The sequence below is a fragment of the Solanum dulcamara genome, chromosome 1 (genome assembly GCF_947179165.1).
Source record: "Solanum dulcamara chromosome 1, daSolDulc1.2, whole genome shotgun sequence".
NCBI lineage: Eukaryota > Viridiplantae > Streptophyta > Magnoliopsida > Solanales > Solanaceae > Solanum > Solanum dulcamara.
In genome coordinates, this window is record NC_077237.1 from 9,486,672 (window position 1) to 9,504,686 (window position 18,015).

At 33.7% G+C, this 18,015-nt stretch overlaps 2 protein-coding genes across 2 annotated transcripts; one reads left to right on the forward strand and one right to left on the reverse strand.

The window, feature by feature from the left end:
- Positions 1-8,001: 8,001 nt before the first annotated feature.
- Positions 8,002-12,187, forward strand: LOC129901286 (plasma membrane-associated cation-binding protein 2-like). The gene is made up of 2 exons (XM_055976425.1): positions 8,002-8,303; positions 11,443-12,187. Exons 1-2 carry the CDS (start codon positions 8,091-8,093, stop codon positions 11,899-11,901), a joined length of 672 nt encoding a protein of 223 aa, XP_055832400.1. The 5' UTR covers positions 8,002-8,090; the 3' UTR covers positions 11,902-12,187.
- A 37-nt stretch (positions 12,188-12,224) lies between these two features.
- On the reverse strand, positions 12,225-14,714 carry LOC129901278 (WAT1-related protein At1g68170-like). Its single transcript, XM_055976415.1, has 7 exons — positions 14,542-14,714; positions 14,065-14,127; positions 13,795-13,911; positions 13,369-13,621; positions 12,954-13,109; positions 12,631-12,782; positions 12,225-12,552 (listed from the first exon to the last, which is right to left on the reverse strand). The coding sequence occupies exons 1-7, from the start codon at positions 14,712-14,714 to the stop codon at positions 12,327-12,329; spliced, it is 1,140 nt and encodes a 379-aa protein (XP_055832390.1). The 3' UTR covers positions 12,225-12,326.
- Positions 14,715-18,015: the final 3,301 nt, after the last annotated feature.

Consider the following 18,015-nt stretch of genomic DNA (forward strand, 5'->3'; position numbering starts at 1 on the left):
GTAGGAAGAGACGCACACGTAAAGAAAAATGCAAAGCTTAAAAATATGAAGCTTCCCTTCTGTAGCGGAAGTAACGGTGCTGGAGATTTTTTCGCCGGCGGTAGAGCAGATCTTAACAAAGTTGAAGCGAGGCAGTTGAAGAAGCTTCCAAATCTTGGTGTGCAGAATGTTGTAACCCCTATTTTGAATCCATCGTGTATGATACGAATGTAAATATTTTTAATTCAACTCAATCAAATACGTGTGATGACAACAATTTCTATTATATCGACTTAATATTTTTCAATACTAAGATTTTTACCTAAAATGTCCTTTCAAGCTAATTAGGGTTCAAAGTAATGCAATTAATAAAGACCAACTAAGAACTTTCATATTCATAGATTGATTCTATTAATTGAAGTTAGATTAGTCCCTTAATCCATCTAATACCTAATTGATAATTTCTTTTTACCTAAACTCGATTTCACTTTTCAAGTTAGAACTACGTTTAATAAGCATTAATCTACAATCATTAAATCGTATATAAAGCTGGGAGAAACTAGATAACATAATATTTAATCGAAAGAAAAATCTATAAAGTGCTCGATTGATATGTAAAATATATTTTTTCAAAAAGAATATTTGTTAAAAATGATAAATGGTAGCAAATCAAGTAGTGCTTTGACGGTATGATTAGGTACGAGTATTAAATACTGATAATAAGTTTAATATCGGTTGTGGTTGGAGTTATGTAGGGGTGTGTATTTGGTTTTTGGGTCGATTTTGTGTTTTTCGGTTTTCAATTTTAAAAAAAGTGTATTCCAATTTAAATCAAAAAAAAATTGGATTGGTTCTATTTTTCTCTTTTCGGTTTTGTTCTTTTCGGTTCGGCTATTCGGTATAGCATAATCAAAGTTATATTTCCATGCAAAAAAAATTGCATACAAGGAAAAGTAATAATATTAAATCTCTTAAATATACTTTCTAATATAAGTCACGAGTAAAACTTTAAAACACAATAACTTAAATTATACCAATAGATGTCCAAACATAAAATCTAAACTAAATCATAATGAAATTTTCAATAACACCAACTCTAGTTTTAAAATATTATACCCTAATACCTATAATTTAGGAAAATAAGAATGGCCAATGAACTAAAAGAAAGGGGATGAAAGTGGTTAATTATGACTTTAATTCTTAACCTAAATATTATATATGTAATTGGTATTATATATATATATATATAATAATTTGGTTTATTTGGTTTTTATTTTTCTAAATCCGAAACCAAACCAAAAAATCAAAAACTAATCCAAACGAAAATTTTATTTAATTTGATTTGGTTTTTTGATTTATCCAAATAATTCACACCCCTATATTTGTGATATTGTCACGACCCAACCCACCAGGTCGTGTGGGCACCTACTATAACACCTAGGTAGGAGAACCCTCAACAACCCCTTAGATAAAAGAACATGCGAAAGTTTGACAAAAATCCAGTCTAAAAGTCTAAAAGAAATATGAAATCGCTATAAATTAAATTAAAAACTCTCCAAGGTTTATTACAAGAACACTTTAACACCCCAAAAGATACTAGTCTAAATAGGTTCAAGAGCATCTAAGAGTACAATTTATAAATGAAAACAAGACACAGCTCCCACCATAAAGAAGGAAGAGTAGAAGTTGCAGGAGACTCATCTTTGTCTTCACCTATGAAACATCACTGACCCTGCAACTAGACTATGCCAAGTGGCATAGCAAGAGTTGTATCATTACAAACAACATGTACTGATAGGCATCATCGGTTAACCTGATACCCACCGCATATTATAAAGAAATCAACAAGAAGAAAACATTCTCTTAAAGACATTCACCGTCAAAACTTTATGCAAAACTCTTATCATTCCCATTACCTCATTAAAGTCCTTCAAGTATAACTTTCATTACTTCTAGTTGGTCCGCTGCCAATTGTAATACAAATCAAGGCCTATCCCTTCTAACACATAGAGGATTTTTTGAACTATGGGCCACCATTAACTCTGTCTAACCAATCTATTACCTTTAGCTTTCACACCAACACATGGCCCTAGAATAATTAACATCTCACTTGAAAAGAGAAATATTTAGGGGGACTAAATCTCTTCTTCTAACCACAATGTCCCACTATGTCGGGACCTATCCTGCTCTGGCGGCCTCGCCACAACGGGATTTATCCCGCTAGGGCGGTCTACCTGGAGACAGAATCTGCAAATGCCCTCCTAATCCCTTTTTAACTCATGTGACCACTGGACATCAGCAATACCTGACTTTAACCACATATTAAATGCTCTCCACTTGTTTACCTACAACCTCATACCTACGATTCAGAAGCATCTAGCAACTATAACATAATCTGAACAGGCCTACACAAGAACACATTATCAATATACCATTTTAGGAGCAATATACAGTTTCACAGTATAAATTTCAAATATAACAGTTAACATGGTAACACTTGGACCTTCGGTCCTTCCATATCAATTATCACACAGGATGGGTATGGTCAATTATAATCGGGTCAGTTTCTCTACCATCACCCATATAGTCAAGATCAATTCACAGATGATAGCCACATAATGGTTCTCTCATGTAACCCATACCCAAATCATATATGTGTCGGAACGTGACACTTAATCCTATATATGTGTCAAAAGTGACACCCGATCTAATATATATGTCAAAATGTGACATCCGATCAAATATCACAATCATAACCATAATTATTGTCTAAAATGGATAATTCACATACTAATTAAGTAACAAGTTCATGGCATGCAAATGCTCACATCTAGTCATTTCATTGGTTTTATTCTATCTTTCCCTTCATTAACAATATTTCATCAAGCTTTCTTTATTCAAGGCATCACTTTTGATATAGCCAATTCACGATTATGGATTTCAAGATCTTGAAATTGTAGATCAGTCATAACAATATATCAATCACCCAATCACAATAATTAAATATATAAAAGACGTCATAACATTACTCAATCACTATTGAAAGTCTCTCTATGATATATACTAAACCATAACTTATAGCCAAAGATAATCAAATAGGTTTATGTCATGAGAATTATCAACACTAAGTCTTTCACATTCACCCTTTATTTCATGATTCACATTACTCAGATATTTCACATGGAACCATCAATATGAGTGCGCGCGCGCACGCACACACACACATATATATATATCCTGGATCAACAGCCCCATATTAGATCCCTCTTCCCCCTTGATTATCACAAGTCTCAAGATCTCACTCTAATCCAATAATTTTCTTACATATTAACTTTACACGGACAATCAATCATATTAACAAGCAGTATTAAGGTTAACAATCAAGAACTAGACCATCATCATCAGTCACAGGATAATCATAACCCACATAGTACATTCCTACTCTAAACAACAATAATAACACATTCAGCCATTCAGACGCAGTGCCTGAAGGCCTAGAAATGAAATTTCCCGTCAATCTACGATATATTATGCAATGAGAAACAGGTCTATAACTACTCAATCAAGAAATCTAGCCTACTTGGGCGCCAAGCAGCTATAGAGAGGCCTTGTGGCTTTAATCCTAGCTTCCATATAATGGGATGGTGAAAATAGGTCTGAATTTCGCCAATTGGAACCTTTTCTTTGCTGAAATCTCCTTTTCCCTCCTTCCCCAAGCCTAGAACAACCTTCTGAGCGTTTCTGGGCTAACCCTTGCCTCTTTTTGGCACTTAGAAAAAATAGGGAAAAATAAGAATTTGCGACTTAAGTTTTGCCTCGATCATCCCGCTCTGGCGGCTCACATCCTGCTGGAGCGGCGCCGCCGTAGAGAAACTATGCCCGCTTTGGCGGGATGATGCGAGTCCAAATGGCCTTATTTTTATGGGTTCCCATCTTCCATTAGTAACAACGATTCGAATCGTTACAAATATAAAACTTAGTTGAAACAATTGTGAAGTAAAATAACTTCAATCCCATAAGGAAGGATATCCCCTTTTGGTGAAAATGGTTTTTATTGAAAATATTTTCTACAACCAAATATTAGGAAGTGACTTATTATTCCAAAAATATTTTATGTCCTATTATTATTTTGGGGAAAAATTTTGTTGGGATTGCTATCCCCAAATAGGTTTTGCAGTGCGCTATTCAAATTTAGTCGGTGCTTCAATCTGGACATCGAAGACCGAGGGCACTACAACAAAAATAACTTTTAGCGGCAATAAATATGCATAATAACAAAGAGTGCTAAAATCTTTACCGACATTAATTAATTGTCATTAGATGTAATGTCACTATAGGTTTTAGAGGCATCTACAAAGAGTGCTAAAATATAATTGTCACTAATAATTACATCTAAAAAAAATATAGCGACAAGCCGACAATTAAGTTGTTGGTATAATGTGGAAAACCAAAAAAAATAATAAAAATACCTATAGTATTTAGCTACAAAGTCTTATTAGCTCATAAGGGTTCGATTCTCACTCTTGAAAAGCGAAATGTGGCAAGTTAAAAGAAAATGGAAAAAGTAATTATTTTTATCTTAATTTTGTAATAATAATTATTAAATTGGTGTAAATATTTTTTAATAACTTTGACAATTAATACCGGACAAAGAGAGTATAAAATGAAGTTATATATAATTCATGAGTAGCTGGCTAGCAGAAAACACTTTATGATGGACCAACTTTCACCTTAATTTTTAAGGAAGAAGATTTAATTAAAAAATAAAAAAAGCAACAAGAATAAAATACAATATTTTTAGTTATTTAGGAGGTTAGGCCTTGATATAAAATGATCCTTAAAACTTTTGGCTGGCATTAGATGGACAATTTCTACGCTACGATTCTAATAATTTTTTTAATTCACACTTTTTATAAAATCATTGTAACTTTTTCAATATTTATCTATTGATGCAGATGTATTTAAGGTCCACATCAATAATCAATTGCTTTTCACCAAATTAGTAACTTTGGTGAACTTTATCATGTATAAATTAATTTCCTAATGATAAAAAATACAATCTGAAGAAACCCTACAAAGTGATGAATTTTTTTAAAAAAAAAATGGAGGAGGGGGGAATAAACGAGGGAGAAAAAAGAAATAAAACTAATAATATATATGATCGTAAGCGGAGCTATTCTTGTCCCAGGGGTGTCAAGCGATATCTTAATTATATATATGTTGCAAATTTTTCCTAAGGTTGCCTGTTTTATCCTAGCTAGTGACATAATTATAATTTGTGATATTCCTACCTGAAAATTCTGGCTCCACCATCGATTGTCTATATGAGTAATTTCAATTTTCATGGATAATATCCAATTTTTAGTTTATTGCATTAAAGTTATAAGACTATTTTTTTAAAGCGTAAAAATAATTCAATTATGCTTACATATCAAAGAAATTAAAGAAAATGTCAAAAAGTTGTTCAATTCAGTCAAAATAAATTGTCTAGAAGCTAGAATAAGTTATTTGAAAATATTTTCTTAAGCAGTATTACGTGGATATTATATAAAGTGAGTTACTTTGTTAAACTGGTAGTTTACTTGTATTTTGGGACCAAACTCAGCATTTTCCAGTCCCTCTTTTATATCGGCATAGTTGAGTCAATTTTTTGACTTTGATGTAAAAATTTACAAGTTGCACATTATTAACTCAATATGTAACAAACTAAAGGTAATAAAATAACTTTTCTCTAGATATGTTCTTTGAGTTGGCACATCAAATGCAGATGTAAAGTTTCACTCACATTATTATTTGAAACCAATTAATATGTGCATATATAACATTTCGATCAAAAAAAAGAAAAGAAAAATCTACTAAATCATGCATGATGATTTAATTAAAGAGAGCATATTATAAAGACGCGGTCCCAATAAATATAAACGTGGCCAGCACACAACTACATGATCTTTGCTCATTTGATTTAATGGAAAACCATAAAATCTCATTGCAAATTCAACCAATAAACAAAAAAATTGAAAGAAGAAGATGGTGATGAATTGTTGTCTATGAAGAATCTTGATTATTTTTTTTTTAAAAAAAGATGATGAATAGTGGTCGAGCACTTACGTTCTCCAATTTTTTTTACGTAAGAAACATAGAAATGAATGATAACATCCTTTAACTTTTTTGTTTTCCCTAAGTTTCTCTATTGGTTCTTTTGATTTCTTTGTTAATAATAATCATAATAACATGTTCATATGCAACATTTTATAAATAACAGAGAAAATGTGAATCGTACATCAAGCCTTGCACGACAAACTCGATTGAGAAAAGTTCAGATATGAGAGAATTCAAACTGCATCAACTCAACCGACTGAGAAAGAATCAGGTGGAATTCGATCCCTGATTTTTCTTATGTAATACCTCTAATGGGGTACGCACAATTTTTTGAGAAGTAATATCACATATAAATAAATGAACACATAAATGAATCAATATCAATATAACAAGATTAGCACTCGTGTGATAAATAATAAAGAAATAAAGAATATTTTAGTTTAGATGTAAATCAAGAATTAAATAATTGGTGTTGCTTGGGAAGAAAATTGGTCCTTTATACTGACAGCCAAAGTTGGAATCTCCGCAATTTCCGGGAGATATTCCGTTGCAATAATTGGTCTCTTTATTTTTATTTTCTTTTTTACTCTCATATTTATATATCTACATAAAATTAAATAATTATAGGAGAAATACAATAATATCTTGCCTTGTACTTTTCAAAAGTCTTGTCTAACGAATTAATCACCACGTCTTGTTCCGAAGTTGGCCTAACCTAACTTGATGACAGATTTATAGAGTTTTTCGATCTAAAATACTGTGTAAAGTGTCTTTCTTGCTCGGTGATCAGTCAATGAAGACTGGTCAAGAAGGGTTGCGAGCTCAAATGAATAGAATTCAAACCGAAAGTCTTTCAAAATAGAAAGATTTTCCGCACTTGGTAAGTTGAACAGTCTCCTTTTGTAGCTTATTTGACCACCATGTTTTGAAAAATATACCATTTGTGCTTGATCAAAGTTCTAAAATTACTTCTAGGGAAAGAAATTTCTTTAATTTTTTTTTAAAATATTATGCTACATAGTCTAATATATAATATTATACAATATTATATTGGAGGAGGGAGGGAAGCGGGGGGGAGGGGGGGGGGGGGCATTACACATAATACTGTTATGGAAAAAGAAGAAGAAGAAAGACAGAAATGGAAATAAAGAAATTGAGGTTAACTATAGGTTTTATTTTTGCTATGAAAATAATGTGGTAAACCTGAAAAGGTAAATTAATCCAGAGGATTTTGATAATCAATTACAGTTCCCTAAATATATGTGGTGTAAAAATAAAATCATGTTAAGAAAATTAGGAATTTTGCCATCATTATTTGGACTAATATTTGGCACAGAATACCTATATTTTATTTTATTTTATATCTAATAGCTCAAATATAATTTTTAATTTTTTTTGTGATGCAATATAACGTGATAAATAAAATAAATAAATAAAAAATAAAAGAACTAAAATATATATTAAAAAAAAGCTCACGTTTTTTTATAAGACTTTTAAATCTTTATATATGGAATTCTTATCATTTAGATAAATATAATATTTATTTTAACATTAATTTATTATATTTTAATTAATTTTATTCTTCTTAACAACAATTTTATTGATGGACTTAAAACATACGTACATTTTTGGTGTAAAATTATACACACACTCTTTCTGTTCATTTGTACCCATCATATTTCATTTCGCGAAAATAAATTTTTGAAATTAAATTAAATTAATTTAATTTTTTAAATTTAAAAATTTAAATATTCAATAATTATTAAAAAAATACTATAAATTGCAATTCAATTTTAAAAGTGATCAGAGATTGTGTTAATATTTATTTCCTTTTCAAATAAAATCGTAATCACATTTTAAAAAAGTAAATATAACTTTTTAAATAGTAAATGAAACCCACTTTCCTTCCCGCCACCTATATATAAAGTCTCTCTCTAGTCTCTTCCTCTCCAAAAATCCAAAACCCTTCCCAAAAGGAAAAAACTTCAATAAAAAAGGTAAAAAAATTAATTATGGGAGCCTGTGCAACGAAGCCAAAGGACTCGAAGGGAGAGGCGCCGGAAGCCGCACCGGAAAATGTTCCGGAGGCGGAAATCGCTGTCAAGGATGCGGCGGAAGTAGCCGTAGCCGCCAAGGATGTGGCGGAAGAAGAAGTGAAGAAGGAAATAGAAGGCGATGACGACGATGCTGCTAGACGCCGATCTCTCTCTAACTTGTTCAAGGAGGTAATTTTCATTTTTCAAATAATTTAAATTTTGTATTTTATATTTATTTTTTCTGGATCAATATTTGTATTTATTTGTAGAAAAAATTGAAATACTCCCTATTTATTCTGTTTTTATTTTATCTACTACTTGTTTTTTTAAAAAAAATAATAAAGAGTTTACATTTTTTTTAATATTGGTTTGTCTAATTTAATTGGAAAAAGGTAAAAATAATAATAATATTTTTCTCTGAATCTATTTTATATTTTTACGATAGCTTCATTTAAAAATAAATAAATAATAATTAAGGATATAAAATGGAGAAATGAGGAAGGAGATTACAAAGCAGGAAATATTATCGCCCAGTGGAGCCACCTTGTGGTCAGCGGTTCATTGAACCTCTCGATAGAAAATTATACCATTTATATATGGTTAAAATATTTTTTACTCCTCCGACTAATTCGTATTTCTACTTTTGCAGATTTTAAACCCCTTAGCTAACCTTAACTAAAATCCTTATTCTGCCACTGATATCGCCTACAAAGTGGGTTCACCCATTTCATTTATGTAGTCAACCAATTGAACTATTTAGATTCACCTAATATTGAAGTCTAGAGAACAAAAAATTCTCTCTTTATTTTCAAGAAATTATATAGATCATTTTCTTCCCATTTATGATTTAGGAAATGATCAATTTAAACATTTACAAAATAAATCTTTATAATAGTTTACGAATTATGTTAAGGAAAAAGAATTTATCCATATTTTTTCTGAAAAAAGTATTTTGGCTGCTAAATTGTTCTTCTTTATATGTGTACTACTGGATGATATTATTGGAATATTGATGATGATCCACCTTATTGACTATCCAAAAGCAAGAAAAGTGTGATTAATATTTTGTATTAATAGAACATCAAAACCTACTAGTGTTTTTTTCTGCTACACTTTTTTATTCTTGATTGTTTATGTTATTGGAATATTGATGATGCACATTAATACCTATCAGAAAACAAGAAGGTAAAGGTAATTAATCAAGTTATAAACATTACTCTAGACCTAATGAATGTTAATAAAATTATACCAACACGTAATTATTTTTGGGACATGAATGTGTACTGTCATCATAATTATATGGTCCATCCCTTTATTTTAAACTATTTATTTTTGTTGGCATTCTTTTTATCTTTTTTGGTGTTAAAATTGTTTATTCTTTAATTTGCCTGGCTGGAACAGAGATAATGTAGTGGAAGTACATGTTAATTGCTATATTTGTGGTTAAAAGAATCTTGGTTAGTATGTTTGTTTGGATTCTTAGCTGTTGACAACCAAACAGGGTCTTGCTTTCTTGGTAATGGACCACTAACTTGTTTTTTCCTCCTTTGTTTTATGTACTCTTGTTATTATAGATCTTGTCTGCCTTTTTGTTTCATTGGTTTTCATGTAACTATGTTAACTTTTGTTTGCTCTTTTCTTTTTTCGCAATTTTTTTGATTTTGACATTTTCAAGTGACATGTTTAATATCGTAATATTAAAGTATATTTTAGTATATTCTACGTATATTTAGTTTAAGACTATAAAATTTAATAATTTTTTTTACATTTAAAAATTGAGTGTCAAGTCAAAATTAAATAAATAAATAAATTAAAACGAAGTGAGTATTATATAGCTTCAAGAACTACAAAAAGAAAGAGAAAGGAAGAAAAAAGTTATTATAGATTCCCCTGTTCCTGTTAGTTTTTTTCCTATAGAAGAGGAAAAAATAAGAGAAGTGGGAAATCTCCTTGATAGAGGAGAGAAATATTTCCTTTTCCCTCTACTTTTTTCTCAAGTCAAACAAAACAGAAAAGAAAAACATATCCTCCATCTAGTTTTCCCTCTACTTCTCCTCAGTGTTGTTGAAAAGCGCTAAAGCACTCGCTTAAAGCGAGAAGCGAAGCGAGGGCGACAAGCCGGTGCTCTAATGCCGTGAAGCGAGGCGATATTGAAAAAGTGTGCTTTTTTTGGGTAGAAGCGAGAAGCGTGCTTATAAAAAGCGAGAAAAATTCTCGCTTAATTGAAATAAAGCGCTACTAAGTTTTTTTTTATAATTTCTGTAAAAATACTTACAGTTAATTATTCCAATTATTTTCCCTTCTATCGACTACTGCTGTGACTGCTACTGAAGGTTAGTTCTTCTCTTCTTCTCTTCTTCTCTTCTTCTTTTTCTGTTTATCTTCTGCGCGACTGTTGCTGAAGGTAACTAGGTTTTTTTTTTTCAATTTTCTATTTGTAATGCTACTTTCCAAGGAAGAGACTGTATCCCTTTCCTTCAGTGTAGCTCTTTTGGTTTTCCAAGGATTGCGGTAGCTGGGGTAAAGCCCACTTAAGTAGCGTTATTTTGTTCTTGTTTTCCTGATTTGAGGTTCTTAGTATGCTCTGTTTGTAATGTTGTGTATGCTGTGCTTTTTTTTGTTTTGCCGCCAGCTGCACTGTTCTGTTTCTATTTCTTTTTTCCTTTGTTTTTTTTGTTGTTCTGACTTCTGCTTCTCGCTTCTTAAAACACTGCTCCTCCTTTTCCAAATATGTTAACAACACACCTTTAGCTAGCTTTTGGGAGTAGATTTTGTAAATTTATTTTTAAATATCTGTTTGTTCATAAAATTTGATTCAAAATCTGATCTTCAAATATTTTAAAGTTCCAAAAACTGGCTAACTCAGACCAGTTTTTGGGACTCCCCCTCACAAAACTTCAATGTTTTTCCAAATAAAATACATGTCGAAACACAACTTAAAAACTCAGATTTCTAAGTTTCAAGTTTCAACTTCAAAATCTATGGGCAGACGGGAGATAAGTTAGCTGATAAATATGGTACCATGGCACATGGAAAGAATGAAATTGTCAAAATTGTCATGTTCTTAGTTCATAGGATGGCTTTATATTTAGGACAAAATTGCAGAAAGAACTGATAGACTAGTTGAGTTTTTGATTTAACCATTCAATTTGCCAGCTTATTTGACTTTGGCTAGTCGTTAACTCTATACAGAACATGAAATTCTATGTTGGTTCAACAATAGTTAAAAGATGGTTATTTTGCTACAAAGAACAAGAAGGGGTGCTTTGAATTGATATAATTTGTTAGCGTTTGACTAGCTTCTGATATGTTCCATTTCTTGTCACAGAATGAAGAAGGTAAGGGGTCGGAGCAAGTAAAAGAGGAGGCATCTCAGATCACGCCATCTGAAGCGAAGCCAGAAGAAGTTGAGAAGGTTGTTGATGCTCCTGTAACGTCGGAGATAGAAAAAGCACTAGAAGTGGCCTCAATTACAGTTGAGGTCCCTAAGGTGGAGGCTTCCGAGGAGAAGAAGATAGAGGAAGTAAAATCAGAAACTAAGACTCCTGCCGAGAAAAAAGTAGAGGAAGTAAAACCAGCAGCAGAGACTCCTGCCGAGAAGAAAGTAGAGGAAGTAAAACCGGCAGTAGAGACTCCTGCCGAGAAGAAAGTAGAGGAAGTAAAACCGGCAGTAGAGACTCCTGCAGAGAAGAAAATAGAAGAGGCACCAGATGTTCCAACTCCTGTGGGGACGAAAGCAGAAGATGCTCCAAAGGTAACTGTAATAGAAGAAAACAAGTTGAGCTAGTCTTGGTAGTTATAATTGAACCATAATGCGAAAGATTTTGAAGAACGAAACTATGCTTCCTTAGTTGCTTGAAGATTGCATGGTGAAATATGCTTGGAAATGATTTTTTTGTTGATTGAGAAAGTTGTGATGAGCAAGATTTAATCTTTTATTTGTTTATTGTCATATACTCGTCGTTGTTTTGAGTTTTATTACACATTATATTTTCATCTTGTTCATTTTTTGGCATGTTTAAAAATACTCTATCATTAGCTTCTTGCAATACGAGTCAATATGTTTTCCACAACTTGTCTAGTTCTTTATTCACTGATATGTGATACTGCGATTTACAAATTCTTGAGTTCTATTTGAATTAAATCAGTAAAAGTGGCACTAAAACAATTAACTGCTGAACATTTATCGATATATGAATTGGTTTCTTCCGGTTATGGTTCCTGATGAGCAGTGGCTGATGTTGGAATAATTTGATCATCAGTTTTGAATTCTGGGACTACTGCAGCAGTAGCCTGATTTATACCAGCATATGAGATGATCTCAATGACTCCATTGTTGTTACGTTTTAAGGCTTCAGCTTCAGCTACTGTCTTCTCTTTGGCTGTCCCCCATAACATCACGTATAAACCAATAACGATGAATATTGATCCTATTATGCTATCATCATAAAGTAGATGATGTTAGTTCTTGAACGAAATTTAATTGTAATTGAACAGTCATGAGGTAGATTCTAACCTTCCAAGGTGCAGCTCCTCAGGAAGGACAATCGTACCAACTATGGCTACAAAGATAAGTGCTAATGGGTAGAACGATGATACATAGAGAGGCCCTTTTTGTTTTGTGCACCATGCTACTATGGTTACTCCTAATCCTGAAGAAACAATGCCCTGAAACAACTTTAAACCAATTAGAACATACAATACCCTGAGTAACATACTAGTGCCTAGGGGTTTGGTCTAGTGGTAAGGGTGCAACATATGATGCACGGATTTTGCATCCACTAGCCATTGGGGATTTCTCGGTTATAAAGAAGAAGAAAAGAGAATCGAGGGACGTACAGAATAAGCAGGAGTGAAAAGTCTCATGTTCCAGCCAAGTTTCCAGGCAGATGAATCCCTTTCCCTTATAAAAGCATAGATTCCTGCTTGAATTGCCCCACAAAAACACATTAAGGCAGTGTTTGAGTACATGGGGTACCTCTGCCTCATCTTACCCTGTTGTCAAGAATATAGTACATTGTATCAAGAAAATGACTGTAGTCCCAAACTGATTTAGAGTATATTTGGTATGACGAGATTCATTTTCGATGAAAAATGACTTCTATCCATAAGTGAGGGAAGTCATTTTCCCATTTTAATCTAAAATGCTTTTCTTGGGAAACAATTTTCCTCGTACCAAACACTAGAAAATGACTTCTCCGTCTTTTTGTGCGCACACACACACACACACCAAATAATGGCAAGAATATTTGACCTGAAAGATCAACCAAGATGCATAAGAAGCACAACTCAAAAATGCAAGCATTGAGCCCCAAATATCACTATGTGCTGTTTGTTGTGCTGTTGTTGCTGTGGCATTAGCATTGTGAAGCAAATGGATATTCATAGATGGTAATGTGATCTTCATTCCTTTATAAAGATTCAGTACCAGTGCTCCTCCAATGCCTAATAAAGTTCCTAACAACTTTGCTTGTCCTGCTAATCTATGGATGTCCAATCTTTCCATCCTGTCAATATCATGCCCAAAACAATTGTTTGATTACACCATCAAATCATATTGAAAAAAGAGAAGGAGCGCCTTGGAGCAACAGAAATGTTTGTAAGTTACCTTAGTAACTCAAACTCACAATCTTAGGATTAAAAATGGAGGGTGTTTATCACTGCGGAATGAATTACTGACCTTATAAGTACAGCCAAAATCAATGTAACTGCAGGAGTGAGGTTAGACATAGCTGATGAAAATGTTGCTGTTGTGAAAATTAAACTCTCTGCATATAAGTTGCTTCCAAGTGCTGCCCTGTAAAATAAAATATACCCTAATTATTCCCAAAATTTTGTGTGTTTTAAAGTACTTGGAATTTATTTATTTATTTATATATCTTTGAATAATTTTTTTTATCATACAGTAACATAATTGAAAATGATTTCATTTTTTAGCTATGATTCTCACCCCAACAATCCATTGATGACACCTTGTAAGAGTATTGTCCATGTTAATCTTGGTCTTCTTTTTCTGCATGCAAAATAAAAAAAATTAAAAAAAAGGTGGTATAAACAAACTGATCTTCATTCAATTAATAAATAAATTGCTACTTTTATATAGGATTAATGTGAATTGTGACATTATATGTATCGAATTCAAGAATGGTTGCATTCAGGGGGAGCTAGAAGCCGGGTACGTGTATTTAGAAGATAATTAAATATATACAATTATTAAGTTTAGAATTCAGTTATTGATACTTGAAATCGTTATTATAAATTTCAGAACCCATAATATAAAATCTTGGCTTTGGCTATGGTTGCACCACAACATTGTTTACGTGTCAAATGACACTCTAATTTAAAACAAAATGTCACAATTAACAATTCTAAAATTTTATAACATAAAAAAATTACAAAATCAAACAAAAATTAGTTGAAGATTAACCTTTCCATAATGAAAGCAATAGGAACCATGAAAGCAGTAGCAAAAACCAATCTGTAAAAGACCATAGTTTGTACTTTCATTCCATCTGCAACAGCAACTTTGTAGAAAATGTTAACACTTCCAGATGCTATTTGACTTAGCACCATTAATATCACTGTTTTCATAATTGCCATAATATAAACTTCAATAAGAGAGAATGAAAGTATAATTAATATAGCACAAACTTTTTTGTGCTTATAATTCTTCCTTTCACTCTCTCTTTATTGGTTTAATTAAAATCAATTAACATGCTCATGTATATATATAAAATAAAAATATATTCATCACACTTCATGTTGGTAGAAAAAAGGTTATCACATGTCCCACCTATATATAGTTCACTTCTCTTAATTATTAAAATATCAAATGAACTAGGGGTCACTTTCATAAAGTTTGGCCTTAACCTTAATTTAGGTAACTCAACAATGGTTAAATATTATAATATGTCTAGACGTGTAGTTTTGGACCAAACAATTGCATGTGTTAAGTTACATATTTGTACGTGCATTTTTTTTTTGTCTTTATGCATTGTCTTAGAAAAAGTGAGCCACCGGTTCAGGTATAAGATAGGCTTCTCGAGTACGAAATGAGCCACTTCAAATAGATTCATTGTTGTCCCAAGGTCGAGTGTAAAGTCCATTAAAAGAAAAGTATTTGTTGTTATGGGTCGAATTCGAGATTTTTATTGATTAAAGATGATTTAGTCTAATAATAATAGTAGTTTATTATCAGGTCAATCAGTCAGGTTATTTAGAATGAGATCACTGTTTGAACAAATTTTAAAGTGATAGATAATAAATTACAATCACAAATAGATCATATTGTTTACAACAAATTTTAAAGTGATAGATAATAAATTACAATCACAAATAAAATATGAAGAAACATAGTAATGGGGATGCGACCAGCATGTGGGATAGGACGGCTAGTTGTATTAGAACTGTGGCAAGGGAAGTGTTGGGAGTCTCGACTGGTAGTCGTAGTCGGCATCGAGGAGACTGGTGGTGGAATGGAGAAGTGCAAGAAAAGGTGGAAGCAAAGAAGATGGCGTACGCAAAGTTGATAGAAAGCACAGATGAGGTGGAGAAGTGGACGAATAGGGAACTTTATAAAATAGCGAGAAAGGAGGCGAAGTCGGCGGTTTCGACGGCAAAAACAACGGCTTTTGAACGCCTTTATGCTGAACTAGAAGAGAAATGTGGGGATAGAAAATTGTTCAGGCTAGCCAGGGCGCGGGAGAGAAGGGCACGCGATGTGGACCAAGTGAAGTGCATTAAGGACGAGCATGGAAAAGTATTGATAGACGAGACCCTCATTAAACAGATATGGCAGTCCTATTTCCATAAACTCTTGAATGAGGAAGGGGACAGAGACTTTGTGTTGGGAGATTTAGAACATACAGGGAGGCGTTGCGATTTTGGGTATTGCAGGAGTATTAAGGTCGAGGAGGTTAAGAGTGTCGTTCGTAGGATGCGCTGGGGAAGAGCAACCGGACCTGACGAGATTCCTGGGGAATTTTGGAAGAGCACGAGCTCGGTAGGTTTGGAGTGGTTGACTAGGTTATTTAATGTCATCTTTAAAATGGCAACGATGCCCGAAGAATGGAGGTCGAGCATAATGATCCCTCTATACAAAAACAAAGGGGATATCCAGAGTTGCAACAACTATAGAGGTATTAAGCTACTAAGCCATACTATGAAACTGTGGGAAAGAGTGGTAGAGATGAGGGTGAGGAGAGACGTGTCTATTTCAGAGAATCAGTTTGGATTTATGCCGGGACGCTCAACTACAGAAGCCATCCATCTTATGAGGAGACTGGTGGAGCAGCATAGGGAGAGGAAGAGGGACTTGCATATGGTATTCATCGACCTAGAAAAGGCTTATGATAAAGTCCCAAGAGAAATACTATGGACATATTTGGAGGCTAAAGGTGTACCTATGGCATACATTAGGGTGATCAAGGACATGTACGAGGGAGCCAAAACCAGGGTAAGGACAGTAGGAGGGGACTCAGAGCACTTTCCAGTGGTGATGGGGTTGCATCAAGGATCAGCTCTTAGTCCTTTTTTATTTGTCTTGGTGATAGATGGATTGACGCGATAAATTCAAGGTGCGGTGCCATGGTGTATGTTTTTTGCGGATGACATAGTCCTGATCGATGAGACTCGCCGCGGAGTTAACGCTAAGCTGGAGGATTGAAGACATACCTTGGAGTCTAAAGGGTTTAAGTTGAGTAGGACAAAGACAGAGTACTTAGAGTGCAAGTTCAGTGAGACACCTCAGGAGGTTGGCGTTGAAGTTAGGCTTGGTGCTCAGGCCATCCAAAAGAGAAGTAGTTGCAAGTATCTTGGGTCTATCATGCAAGGCAGCGGGGAGATTGACGATGATGTCACATATCGTATTGGGGTAGGGTGGATGAAATGGAGGCTCGCTTCCAGAGTGTTATGTGACAAGAATGTGCCACCAAAACTTAAGGGCAAGTTCTACAAAGTGGTGGTTAGACTGGCTATGCTGTATGGGGCGGAGTGTTGGCCAGTTAAGACTTCTCACATTCAAAAGATGAAAATTACTGAGATGAGAATGCTGAGATGGATGTGTGGGCACACCAGGAGCGACAGGATTAGAAATGAGGCTATTCGGGACAAGGTAGGAGTGGCCTCGGTGGAAGACAAGATGCGGGAAATGCGACTGAGATGGTATGGACATGTGAAGAGGAGAGACACAGATGCCCCAGTGCGGAGGTGTGAGAGGCTGGCCATGGATGGTTACAGAAGAGGTAGGGGTAGGCCGAAGAAGAATTGGGGAGAGGTGATTAGACAGGACATGGCGCAGTTACAGCTTACGGAGGACATGACCTTAGATAGGAGGGTGTGGAGGACCCACATTAGGGTAGAAGGCTAGTTCATAGTCTCGTTATTCTTTTCTATTCATAGGTGTAGTAGTGCATTACGATCTCTTGCGCTTTGACTTCTGATTTCTGTTATTTCTGTTATTATTTATTACTTTCTATGCTTTGATTACTCAATTTTACCTGTGACGCTTTCATTATTTATTTAATCGTTATTTGTTATTAGTATTTAGTTATTTGTATTTATTTGTTACCTATTCGTTATTTGTTTGTTGTTTTTCTCATAAAGCTTTTAATTTTCTATTCTTATCTAACATTTTTTTTATGCATTTATGCTTTTACTGAGCCGAGGGTCTCCAGGAAACAGTCGTCCTACCTTGGTAGGAGTAAGGTCTGCGTACATTCTACCCTCCCAGACCCCATGTTGTGGGATTTCACTGGGTTGTTATTGTTGTTGTTGTTGTTGTATGTGGGTACAAATTTGTTTGTCCCCTTAATTCTTCTCTTTGAACTTTTTCCATGATTCAAGGATCGTTAGTAGCGTATTTCTCAAACGTAGGATGATTTGGACTTGATCTCCATGAAAG

Coding starts and splice junctions, on each gene's coding strand:
- LOC129901278 (XM_055976415.1), bottom strand. CDS start 14,714: ATGGCAATTATGAAAACAGTGATATTAATGGTGCTAAGTCAAATAGCA. Junction 14,128..14,541: donor ATTGCTTTCATTATGGAAAG/GTTAATCTTCAA, acceptor TTTTGCATGCAG/AAAAAGAAGACCAAGATTAA. Junction 12,783..12,953: donor TTTTCACTCCTGCTTATTCT/GTACGTCCCTCG, acceptor AAGTTGTTTCAG/GGCATTGTTTCTTCAGGATT.
- LOC129901286 (XM_055976425.1), top strand. CDS start 8,091: ATGGGAGCCTGTGCAACGAAGCCAAAGGACTCGAAGGGAGAGGCGCCG. Junction 8,304..11,442: donor TCTCTAACTTGTTCAAGGAG/GTAATTTTCATT, acceptor TTCTTGTCACAG/AATGAAGAAGGTAAGGGGTC.